This window comes from Bacillus rossius, chromosome 1 (genome assembly GCF_032445375.1).
Source record: "Bacillus rossius redtenbacheri isolate Brsri chromosome 1, Brsri_v3, whole genome shotgun sequence".
NCBI lineage: Eukaryota > Metazoa > Arthropoda > Insecta > Phasmatodea > Bacillidae > Bacillus > Bacillus rossius.
In genome coordinates this window covers 369,242,902-369,256,031 of record NC_086330.1, presented here as the reverse complement: position 1 = coordinate 369,256,031, position 13,130 = coordinate 369,242,902, and the positions used below count along the sequence as shown (strand labels likewise).

At 41.7% G+C, this 13,130-nt stretch overlaps 1 protein-coding gene across 1 annotated transcript in view; it reads left to right on the top strand.

The window, feature by feature from the left end:
• Window positions 1–13,130, top strand: part of LOC134528419 (all trans-polyprenyl-diphosphate synthase PDSS1) — a 203,376-nt gene that overhangs the window by 91,365 nt on the left and 98,881 nt on the right. The window contains exon 3 of the mRNA XM_063362020.1: window positions 11,566–11,705. Coding sequence (XP_063218090.1) covers window positions 11,566–11,705 — 140 coding nt within the window. The remainder of the gene's footprint in view (window positions 1–11,565; window positions 11,706–13,130) is intronic.

Here is a 13,130-nt window from a genome sequence, read left to right as displayed (position 1 = left end):
CCTAGTCTAACCTAACCTAGTCTAACCTAACCTAGTCTAACCTAACCTAAACTTTGTGGTAGTCCTGGAATGACATTTTTCAGCGTTAGTGTATTTCGGCGTTGTGGTATTTCGGCATTGTGGTGCGTCCCCGTGCCGCACTGCCTTCCCTGAGCCCGGGGAGGAGGGGGTAGGCCCTCCCAGCGGGGGTCGAACCGACACTCCGGCCCAGCACGCGTGGTGCCGTGCGGACACGCAGACAGGATGGACTATATAGTCTGTCTCATAACTCAACATCGAGCCGAGCAGCTCAGGTCACAGACAATTATTCACAATTATTCTGAATATCAATAAAGTGTCTTAAGTAGCTTAGCTTCTGGGTTGTAGCCGTGTCCTAGGCGAATAATTCACCGACGTTTCGGGTCGACATTGCAGTCGCCATCACCAGGGAGCAGTTACCTACTCAGGTACTTTTTTTTTTTTTTTATTCAGAGCCGTAATTTACTGGCCTATCAAGTGTTCGCGGCTCGACGTGGAGCTACGGGACAGACACACTCACAGCTGAACATGGCTAGCTGATAGGGGGGGCGACACGCCGGATGCCCTAGCGTGCGCGGCTCCTAGGGATAGGGACCAGTCTGCCGAATGTCTGGTCGCCCGTAGAGCGCTGGGAGAAGTAGCCAGGCGCCGTGGGAATCTCCGACAGGCGGGGCAAGCACCCGGATACAGCGCGGGGGGGCCTTACGGGTGCACGAGGATCCGGATCCCTAACCGGTGTTTAGGGCGGCGTAGTTCTGCATCAGCCCGCTCCGGCCGTAATTGCCCACGGCGCTTGAGCATGCCTCAGCAGCCACTAATGCGAGAGTTATTGCCCTCAGCATCTGCCTGGCTGCTGAGGTGTCTGTCCACCTGGTTGCTGTGTCTGTCCTCCTGGCTGCTTAGTTGTCTGTCCACCTGGCTGCTAAGTTGTCTGTACACCTTGCTGTTGTGTCTGTGTATCTGGCTGCTAAGTTGTCTGTCCAACCTGGATGCTGTGTCTGTCCACCTGGCTGCTGTGTCTGTCCACCTGGCTGCTTAGTTGTCTGTCCATTTGGCTGCTATATGTCTGTCCACCTGGCTGCTTAGTTGTCTGTCCATCTGGCTGCTAAGTTTTCTCTACACCTGGATGCTGTGTCTGTCTATCTGGCTGCTAAGTTGTCTGTACACCTGGCTGCTGTTTGTCTCCTGGCTGCTGTCTCTGTCCACCTGGCTGCTAAGTTGTCTGTACACCTTGCTGTTGTGTCTGTGTATCTGGCTGCTAAGTTGTCTGTCCACCTGGATGCTGTGTCTGTCCACCTGGCTGCTTAGTTGTCTGTCCACCTGGCTGCTTAGTTGTCTGTCCACCTGGCTGCTTAGTTGTCTGTCCATTTGGCTGCTATATGTCTGTCCACCTGGCTGCTTAGTTATCTGTCCATCTGGCTGCTAAGTTGTCTGTCCACCTGGCTGCTAAGTTGTCTGTCCACCTGGCTGCTTAGTTGTCTGTCCATCTGGCTGCTAAGTTTTCTCTACACCTGAATGCTGTGTCTGTCTATCTGGCTGCTAAGTTGTCTGTAGACCTGGCTGCTGTTTGTCTCCTGGCTGCTGTCTCTGTCCACCTGGCTGCTAAGTTGTCTGTACACCTTGCTGTTGTGTCTGTGTATCTGGCTGGTAAGTTGTCTGTACACCTGGCTGCTGTGTCTGTCCATCTGGCTGCTAAGTTGTCTGTCTACCTGGCTGCTGAGTCCGTCCACCTGGCTACTAAGATGTTTGTCTACCTGGCTGCTGGGTTGTCTGTCCACTGCAATAGGTTGAAACAAATACCTAAGTGATGTAAAATTATTCACGTTACAAATATCCAGAAACATGCGTAACAGTGAGGAATTTTTTGAAGTTATTGAATTTATGCTTTTTTAGCTCTTTTATGGAAAAATGATTAGAAGGAAAGTTTAACGATGCGCGTGCACCATGCAACGAAATTTTCATAGAATGATGGCGAGTAACGTGTATGAACATAAACCCATATGTAGTCGCTTTTATAAAAATTAGGGGACATACCAAACGTATTGGTTTGCCATATGAAACTTTATGATAGTGAAACTACCGTGTAATACATTTGGTAAACTAAAATAGTATAGAGAAGAGTAATTTCAATTAAAAAAACCTAATTTATACTGGTATTAAAACAATTATAATACATACTCTCCATACAATTTTCAGTTAGGCTTCATAGTGCAGTAGTTATAGTGCGCCTTGCGGGTAACAGGCTAAAGGAACGTTGTTCTCAACTCGGCAGTGGAACGTTTTTTTACTTTATTAAATTAAAGAATACTGGATTATACGAATTGTGCTAAAAGCAAAATATATGAATACATTTTATTTGTTTATTGTATGACTATATAATAATATTAATTACATAACTCAGTTCATTGGATTATTTCATACTGGATGGGCCTATAATCTCAGTTTTTATATAAAGTATGTAATATTAAATTATTTACGTTTGTTAGGAAATGAATGTTCATGAATTCTCTCAGGTAATAAAAATACGTAATCATAGTACAACTATTCTTTAATACTTAATAAAATATAGTAATCTAAAGTGTGCGGAAACTAATTATATAGTTATCACACGTCTATAGTGGCGCTGGATTAAGATATAATTTACACAATTCGTAAACGAATGAATTTTAATTTTCTGATTTTTGCCTGGTAGTTTAACCAACACATCCTCTTAGCGAATAGTTTGAGAGGAAACGCAACTATAAGGTGTAATAGATACCAAGTGGTGTTTGTGTAATAAAAATTTAAACAGTAATAAGATTCAACGTTATACTTGTGTGCAAGTGTGTATCTATTTCACATCACGGTAACAAACATATAAAAATTAAAGGTGACCAAACTAATTATTCTACTCAGTTCAATCTTTGATAAAGTTGCTACTAATTTTATCAAGAAATAAATATCAAGTGGTTTCACAAAATAACATGTGTTTTGGTACTGTTACGTTATGGCACAAATACGACAGTAAAATTATCCAATTTTTTTTTAAACGTATACACAGTATGAATATCAGTACCATTACTTTCGTTAAATAAAATTATACTACGGAAAATAATTTATCGTGAAGCTAGAGACAACCCAGTATCTACTCTAAGAGCCTACTTTGTTATTGTCCTTCAGAATAATTAACAGTAGGAGTTTCTAGTGGTAGTGCTTAGGACACAAACACAAACGTTGTTAGCTAGCTGAAGTTCAGTCGACAGGTTCGCAGATCGCGGTATCCAGGACCTCTGAATAGGTTCCCGATGGAAGAACAGCAGCAGGATAGCTGAAAGAAAATGTCCAAAGACTGCGACTCAAAAGTTTCTGCATCAGGAAACGTAATTCAGCGAATTAACGTGGGAGCTGCAAAATCTTACAGACAGGAACGTTCTCACCAGCGTCGGACTCGTAGTAACTGCTCAGCTGTCCTCATCTTGAAGCACTGTAATATGGAATTTAATAGTCACTTGGAGCTTATCAGTAGGGCCATGCATATTTCGCGAAAAGATTCCGAGACTAGCTGAAAGTAAAAACACTGTAGAATCGTCTGTGTTTCGTTACTGGGTGAATTTCTTTCAAGTACATGTCGACTGTTACAACACCAATCACAGTAATCTAGTGCAGATGCAACCGCGTCCTTAGTGGTTCGGTCAAACAAGGCAACGACTTCTCTCGCAGACGGCCGCCAATCACAAGGAAGAAACCTCTGCTGAGGGTATACCATGTTGCATTCTAATAGGCGTTCAGATTTATTCGCGAAAAATGCCTGCCCCTACTTATCAGTCAGTATGAGTAGAGACCGGAAAAATTCGCGCTTTCGATGACCTCTAGGATAGACACCACAACCCCCTACACACTCAGGCAAATGCCACTTGCTCATTGGCTATTGACTCGTGACACCTGCCAACTGGGACGCTTGCGATTCGATACTTTTTTGGTTGAAGGTTTTCAATTGGCTCAAAGTCCTTCATATAAACTGTGAGTCAATCACAGAAGCAATATAAGGATACAGTTGTTTGGATTCTAGCATATCGTGAAATGAATCCGCGAATTTTTCCGGTCTCTAAGTATGAGGCTTACGGCCTGATGAGCTCGGTGTGTCTATTCAATTGGTCCCTAGAACTCGCGAGGCTGTTTCACGCGTCATTCTCCTGTCATTGCTAGTACGCAAGGCATGGCCCCCACAAGGGCGGGACTGGGTGGACCCCTGGGTCCAGGGACCAGCCCCGTTTATTTTCATCTCAGCGTGTGAAATACATATACATACTCCCTGTGCTTGGTTTAAATAAAAATAATTTTACAAATAGCTTAGTTTGGACTTATAAAATTTTACCCTGTATTTTGAGGTTAAATAACATTCTGAAAAGAGTGTAGGTAAGAAATAACCATGCAATTATAATGTAGCGCGTGACTGTAAAATTGTGGAGGATTGGGGAGAAAGGGGGGGGGGGGGGGTCCTCCGATCCTGGGTCCAGGACCCGTGATCGAATGTGGGGACCATGACGCAAGGGCTTAACCAGTGCATTTGTCTCGATAGCGCGCTTGAATGTTATGTTTCGTCCCAATTTTTTTCAACAAAAATTTACTCAACATTGTCAAAAAGAGCATAATAAAAGTGTTCGTAACTATGATCACCTGAATGAACTTTTTAGAGCTCGAATACACACACACACATGCGCGCGTTTGGTTAAATATCAAGTTGAAATAAATTTTGATATTACAGCAAATGCAACAACTTCAATAAATCAACGGGAATCACTAGAAAAAAATTAATAAACTCACGTATGAAACACAGCCTTCAGTCTTGGAGGTTCGGGGACTTAACTGCTGCACATAACGAGGTAATCTAAAAATATATATATATCATCGGTAATATTTATAATATTGATGAGGCATGATCGCGGGGGGAAGGCGGGGGAGGTGATATGAGCGAGTCACCTTAACGCACGTTATCATATTCCATGTTAATATTTGCATTTAATCGTCATTTATTTCATATATTTTTATTTATGCGCTAACTACTTTTTTTTTTTTTTTTTTTTTTGTAATTTTAACACAGTTGAGCCACACACATGTTCAACAGATATTCACTAAGTGATGCAATTGCTTGAAGAAGTCGCGCAACTGATAACAATTAAGAACATTTGCGCTTCTCTTTACACCCATTGTCTTAAAATTAGTGAATATATGTTGAAGTGTTTGCGAGAGAACATGAGTAGAGACCGGAAAAATTCGCGGATTCATTTCACGATATGCTAGAATCCAAACAACTGTACCTTTATATTGCTTCTGTGATTGGCTTACAGTTTATATGAAGGACTTTGAGCCAATGTGAAAACCTTCAACCAAAAGAGTATCGAATCGCAAGCGTCCCGGTTGACAGGTGTCACGAGTCAATAGCCAATGAGCAGGTGGCATTTGCCTGAGTATGTAGGGGTTTGTGGAGTCTATCCTAGAGGTCATCGAAAGCGCGAATTTTTCCGGTCTCTAATTATTATTATTCTTGTGCGTCCCGTGAGGCAAGTGCGGTCCTAGCGTGCGGTGTAGTCTAGCGGGCCGTCCACTGTGGTGCGGACCTGGCGCGCGGACTCCGTCGCATCGCCGAGTGCAGTGTAGCCTCGCGCGGCCAGTCGTATTTACGGAAACACCCGCCAGGAGCGCTGCGCTCGAAGGTGAACAGCTCCAGCCGCATTCTCACGCCGCCCTCCCCACGGACCTTGGCTGCACTTTCTACTCCACTGCGCATTCACATCCACACACGGAACACACACACCTACCATACAGGGACCGCTACCGTCTGCTTTAACGGAACAGCAGCCACCTCACTGTAATTTTTTCAAAAAGTTATTCTTCTTACAGCTCATTGAGGGAGATATTTTACTACATATGCCAAAAATGGGCGTGCACCATGCAACGGAATTTTTTTGCAGGATGAGCACCATTGCGCATGCGTGTTTCGTGCAGTTGTCTTCAAACGCTATATATTTACATCGTAGCACACGGTTTATTTTCAAACTAATGAAAACGTAAAACAAAAAAAATGAATATATATATACATATAAAATTGTAAACGTATCATTGTCAATATTTAAGTTTTTTTTTAAAATAATACAACTAGTGCCATTTTTCTGAAAGCTCAAACCATCGAAAACAGATGTTTTTTTTTTTATTATTTATAAGTTTAAAAATCTATGTTGGATCTTACATGGTGACGATGATATTTCACTTAGTTGATTCTTTTTTGTATTTTGAACGTTGCGCCATCTTCCATTTTGATGTTAGCAATGCTTTATTTAACCATGTCAAAGAAGTACTATAGTACACGCACCCTTTTTTATGTTTAATCGATATATCATAATAACATAATATGTTAAATACTACGAAAATGTATATTGTTTTACAATTATTGATACACAAGTCACATATAGAATATTAAAACATAGCAGAATATTACATAAAATAGCACTATCACCGTGTGCCACTCTTCCTCCGGCCCAATTTATACACGGTACCGCCCTTAGACATTTTACTATTTTACTAAGGCGTAACATCTCGACCGCCACGGGATCGTTTCAGAAAACATTCCGCGCCACGGACAAGGAACACTGGAGCAGGATCGTCTGTGCCTGCTGCGAGGATCCCCAGCAGTCTGTGCCTGTCTGACTCCTGGAAGCCCTGGAGACCGCTCCACCACACTCTCTATTGGTCCCACGAGCAAGGCGCTCTGCCTCTGGCCAACCACACGCCTCAGGAATATAACTGCAGTAGCTTCTCATTCGCTTCGCTGCTTCAACGTCAGGAGATCCTTACTGTCGCGATATTGGAAGTTGTTGATTTTAATCGGAAAACAATTTTTTTTTAACTATTTGGCATCAATAAAGTAATTTTTATTATTAAAGTAATAGGTGCGAGATTAGATGAGAACACATCTCTACCACATTAGTGTTGTAAACAAGTCTGCTCAATATAAATTACTTGGTTTTGGTTTTCAAAAATACTTTATTAAATGAGAATAGTGTACAGAGGCCGTGGCCAAGAAAACATACAATAAGAATAGTAATAATAAGAATAACAATAACAATGAAAAGGAAGCAACACAAACCTTGCGTCGCACCTACAAACAGCAATACCAAACTATAAAGTCTCTTCTTGCCAAATGAAAATTAGAATCAAGAACAGGGAAAAAGACACAAGCAAAAATCACACTATACATGGACTTGTTATTTAGTTTATACGACCATTTTGGCTTGAAAATTGTTTAATATTTTGTTTAAAGAATAATTATAATTTAAATCAGGAATGACCAGATATCCTGATTTATTAGTTTTGGTTACGAAAACCTGGATTAGCGACAGGTAATTTGATGCTGACATTCCGTAGCACCAATTATAGGGTGTTTGTACGGAGCTACCTCCGATCATGTCTGTTGGCCGGTATTAAACTTTAAATGTTCGTTGGCAAAAATATTTTCCAAAAGATTCTAACAAGAAATATGACAGTGTAATATGTAAACTATTACGAAAGAAGAATTTTATAAAAGTTGTTTGATGAAAGTTAGTCTCTCTATGATGTATATTGTATAATATATTTCATGCAGTTATTTCATAATGGTGAAAACTGGTGGCCTGAGCACACATGAAATTGTTAATTTTTACTATACGACGTTTGTCATCGTAATTATAAAATTCGAATCAAACGCCTGAAACCGTATAAGACAGTTTTTGGTGTGCTATTAGAAAACGGACACCCACACATAATAGAAGACGTGAAAAATAAATTCGACATTAAAGCCATTATTATAGATGCTTAAGCTACACTAGCTACATCAGGAGTTACAACATCTTCATTCTTAGTTGTACTTACACTTACATTTTAAAAATATTTTGGGAAAAATATTCTACGTAGTGTAATAAACGCTTTTTTGGTCATAAATTTGATCTTATAGTATAATTAAATTAATTTTGTCCAATAACGTATGTAGTGTAATATAGAGACCGGAATAATTCGCGAGTTCATTTCGCGATAGGCTAAAATACAAATAGTTATACCTCAATGCAGTCTCTGCTATTGGTTCACAACTCACCTGGATGACTCTGGGCCAATGAGAAACACCCAAACAAAGCTTTATCGACTCACCGGCTGCTACGTTGGGACGTCTCACAAGACAGCAGCAAATGAGTGGGACACATTTGACCGAGTGTACGTAGAACTATGGAGTTCATCCTACAGGTCATTTAACCCGCGAATTTTTCCGGTCCCTAGTGTAATACCGGTGTAAAGCTTCGCCTGGTTTACGTAGCAAAGGAATGTTGGGTTCAAACGTCGTTCTGTCTCTCATCGAAACCCTTCTCAGTGTCAAGGCTGGATTAGTGCCCCCTCCTCCTCCCCCCTACCACGAAACAACCAACTGCCATCATCACAGGATTTGGAAGGCCAGGATGCTGGGATCGCTTCTTTTTTTTTTCAGGCTGTTCTGGTTTCCCCCGCGTCTCCATTAAGCCGCTTCCTCCCTTTCGTCATCTGTCCTTGGCGCCGATGAGTTAGCAACAAGCTTCAACAAGAGATGGTTGCATCAGTTGTTTAGCTTTTCAACAACGTTTTTCATTTAAAATTTTTTTTTTTAAGGATTTGGTTTAATAGAGTAGCATTTTTTGACGTGACAACGTATAATAAATCGATGAACGCCAGCTGCGCGCACAAAAAAGTGTCCCGTAACACACATTGTCCCGTTACGCTGTGTCCCGTTACGCTCATTGTACGCTTGCGCCGCATCTATCTCTCTTCCACTCGATTGGAACAACCATCGATTTGACTTTTTCGTGGCACATTAAACTTGAAACACTCCCATTCGTTTCCTACTTTTCCTATCATCGTTCTATCCTTAACAGAATAACACAGATTGGAAGAAGTTAAATAGCAAAAATGTATAAAAGTTATTGTTAAAATAATCTCTTCGTTAAAGTAATTAACATATTTGAATTAATGAGTGCAAATAAAAGTAAATTTATCAATTAAATTGTAGATTTCATTTCACTCCTTCTTTGTATCCATACAAAATAGTGATAATTTCAATAAAAATGATTCAATTTTATTCATAAAAGTATGCAATTATTTCATAAATGTTTTGTTATGACGTTGTCACGTTAAACTATCGTCCGTAAACCGACTTTACAGACAACCAATTTTTTTTCAAATTATACCACATACTGATTTTTATCGGGAAGATTTCTTGCAACTAATGTGTAAGCAATAACTGTCAGATACGATTAAACTTACGCGCAGTGGTTTGAGGTTTGTCAATACCTGTGACAATTGTCACTGTCTGTATGTCCGGTTGTTTACGTAATGTAACTGAGTAACATTGTCAACACGCACTTGTATTTGCTTAAAAAAAAAGGGGGGGGGGGGGGGAATAATTTGTCTGCAAGTCAGAAAAGTCGTTTGTCACGAAATAACTTTGGGAACTCAGAAAAAAAATTTATACTTTATTTGAGTTCGCAATATCTTTACATCACATAAAACGTATTTTAAAAGTAAAAATGAATGTACGTTTTGCAAACAAATTCACATATGTGCATGTATAATTAGTAGAAATGTCGCCGATTCTCATAAATGATGTAGCGTGAGTGCAGTTTGTTTATTCTTCATTCATTTTATACATTCCTGAGCAATTTTTTGTAACATTTTTGCTGATTTCCTTAAATATAAATAATAATCCAAAAAATGTTTGTATAGGAACAATTACAAGAAAGTTTACTGTAAGAAAGGTTACTGTATATATATATAGTTATATATATAGTTATATATAAATATAGTTTAAATATTAAACTCTGCATTTTTAGAGTAAGCCATGTGTGTGGATCGGCATAGTGATAATTTTGAAGTATGGATGATTTCACCTTCAGCATGATTGCTATCTGCCTGTGCTAAGTTTTCTGTATATTCATTCATTACTGACTAGCTGTCTAGCCACTTCTTCACGTACAAAGAAAAGAAACTCAGGTTTATTTTAGATGAACAGGTGGGACATTTTCATTAATTTTTACACTAAAGTTGAAGTTTTACTAAAACTTCCCTGTAAACCACACTTTTTGTTGAACGTTCAAGATCAAGCACAAACTATTTAGTGGAATTACTTAATCGCAAACGTGCTACGCATACCTGATCATTGCCTACTTCATGCCACGTTGATGACAACATTGGCCTTATTTTAAAAAAAACTTAAAAACTAATTTTTAAAATAGTTTAAAGATCCACAATAACTCAGATTATATTACTAGAGATTTATTTATCAATTCGCAAATCAATTCCTCGTTTTCGTAATTTTTTTTATAATTTCACAATTGAAATAGAAATAATTAATCATATCCCTCGGAAAGAACTGTCTTAAAACTTGCTTGAATTTTGAAGTTTGCATAGGTATAGTTGAATACTTTCGGACAGACGGACACAGAGACGTAAATAGACTTGTATCCACCCGGGGAAAGAACTCATTTTGGCGCCCCTCCCTTTTTTTCCCCCAAACCAACCAAACAAAAACCTATCCCAACAACACCTCATATCACTACCACATATTAATTCCACTACACCATTCCAAATATATTTGTGATTTAACTTAGATGGTAAATAAATAGATTTATTTGCAATCATTTAATTTTTAATACCTCACAAGTTGTATGGTACACAAAAAAACATTTCCATTTTTAAATGTTTTAACTGTACACATGTATGTATCATTCACTACACATAATTCAGTTCATCTACCCTCCAACAATTGTTTGTTTTCTAACGCTATGATAGTCAAGTAAATATTTATAACATAAACTACTCTGCCAGTTAAGCGCCCCCCCCCCCCCCTTACAACAAATGAGGCTCCCGGGGCATAAGCCCCGTCTGCCCCCCTCTGGTTACGTACCTGGACAGACATCAAATGTTTCGACAATATATTGGTAGAGACCGGAAAAATTCGCGGGTTCAATGGCCTGCAGGATGAACTCTATAGTTCTACGTACACTCGGTCAAATGCCACCCACTCATTGGCTGCTGTCTTGTGAGACGTCCTAACGTAGCAGTCTCTGATTCTTATAAAGCTTTGGTCGGGCGTTTCTCATTGGCCCAGAGTCATCCAGGTGAGTTGTGAGCCAATAGCAGAGGCAGCACTGAGGTACAACTGTTTGTATTTTAGCCTATCGCGCAATGAATTCGCGAATTTTTCCGGTCTCTAGCTATTGGCTTACTGTTCATCTGTACGAATTCCTACCAATTATAAACCCTCAACATAAGAAGGATCGAATCACAGACAAACCAGCTGAGACGACTCACAAGTCGGCAGCCAATGAACTGGCGTTATTTGCCCAACTGCACAGGGGAATGTGCAGTCTATCCTGAAGGCTATTGAAACCGCGAATTTTTCCGGTCCCTATATATTAGGTTTTGGCAGGCTAACAGGAACCAGTATGTGGTATGTTTTGTTCGTACCACCGCCAGGCGAGTGAGCACGTGTGTGTGTGTGTGTGTTATTACCAGGAGCTGCAGAAGAACACGAAGATACCCGAACTGCAGTCGATAGCCACGTATTACTTCGGCGGCCAGGGGAAGGCGCTGCGCCCCATGGTGGCCATCCTGATGGCCCGGGCCATCAACTACCACCTGTACAAGGAGAACAGGTGAGTGGAGCGCCAGCAGCTGAGCGGGCTTCTGTCCTCGGTGGCCGCCGGAGACTGCTGCGGCCCGGGGCGCTGTCACGACTTTGAAACACACAAGATAGATGCCTGTTGTGTTCTAGGTTGTGTGTTTCTAAGTTATGACAGTTTTAAGTTGTGATAGTTCCATGTTGTGACTTTCCATGTTGCGACGTTTCTAAGTCGTGTGATTCTGCGCTGTGTGTTTCTGAGTTACGTGTTTCTAAGTTATATTCGTTCTAACTTATGACAGTTTTAAATTACGTGGATATTTTTTTTCGAGGTTTCTTAGTTATGACAGTTTGTGAGTTTCTAAGTTGTGATAGTTCTAGGTTATGACTTTCTACGTTACGACGTTTCTAAGTCGTGTGATTCTGAGTTGCGTATTTCTAAGTTACGTGTTTCTAAGTTATGATCGTTCTAACTAATGGCAGTTTTAAGTTATGTGGATTTTTTTTTTTGAGGTTTCTAAGTTATGACTGTTCTAAGTTGTGTGTTTCCAAGTTATGCGTGGTTCCCCTGCGGCCCGTCTCCTGCACAGGACAAGCCCGGGACTCGCACGATCAGCCCAGGTGCCCGGTCCGGACTGCTCAGTCCGAACTGACAGTCTGGACTGAACTAGGCCCCTCTGCACACACGATCAGCCCAGGTGCCCGGTCCGGACTGCTCAGTCCGAACTGACAGTCTGGACTGAACTAGGCCCCTCTGCACACACGATCAGCCCAGGTGCCCGGTTTGGACTGCTCAGTCCGAACTGACAGTCTGGACTGAACTAGGCCCCTCTGCACACACGATCAGCCCAGGTGCCCGGTCCGGACTGCTCAGTCCGAACTGACAGTCTGGACTGAACTAGGCCCCTCTGCACACACGATCAGCCCAGGTGCCCGGTCCGGACTGCTCAGTCCGAACTGACAGTCTGGACTGAACTAGGCCCCTCTGCACACACGATCAGCCCAGGTGCCCGGTCCGGACTGCTCAGTCCGAACTGACAGTCTGGACTGAACTAGGCCCCTCTGCACACACGATCAGCCCAGGTGCCCGGTTTGGACTGCTCAGTCCGAACTGACAGTCTGGACTGAACTAGGCCCCTCTGCACACACGATCAGCCCAGGTGCCCGGTCCGGACTGCTCAGTCCGAACTGACAGTCTGGACTGAACTAGGCCCCTCTGCACACACGATCAGCCCAGGTGCCCGGTTTGGACTGCTCAGTCCGAACTGACAGTCTGGACTGAACTAGGCCCCTCTGCACACACGATCAGCCCAGGTGCCCGGTCCGGACTGCTCAGTCCGAACTGACAGTCTGGACTGAACTAGGCCCCTCTGCACACACGATCAGCCCAGGTGCCCGGTCCGGACTGCTCAGTCCGAACTGACAGTCTGGACTGAACTAGGCCCCTCTGCACACACGA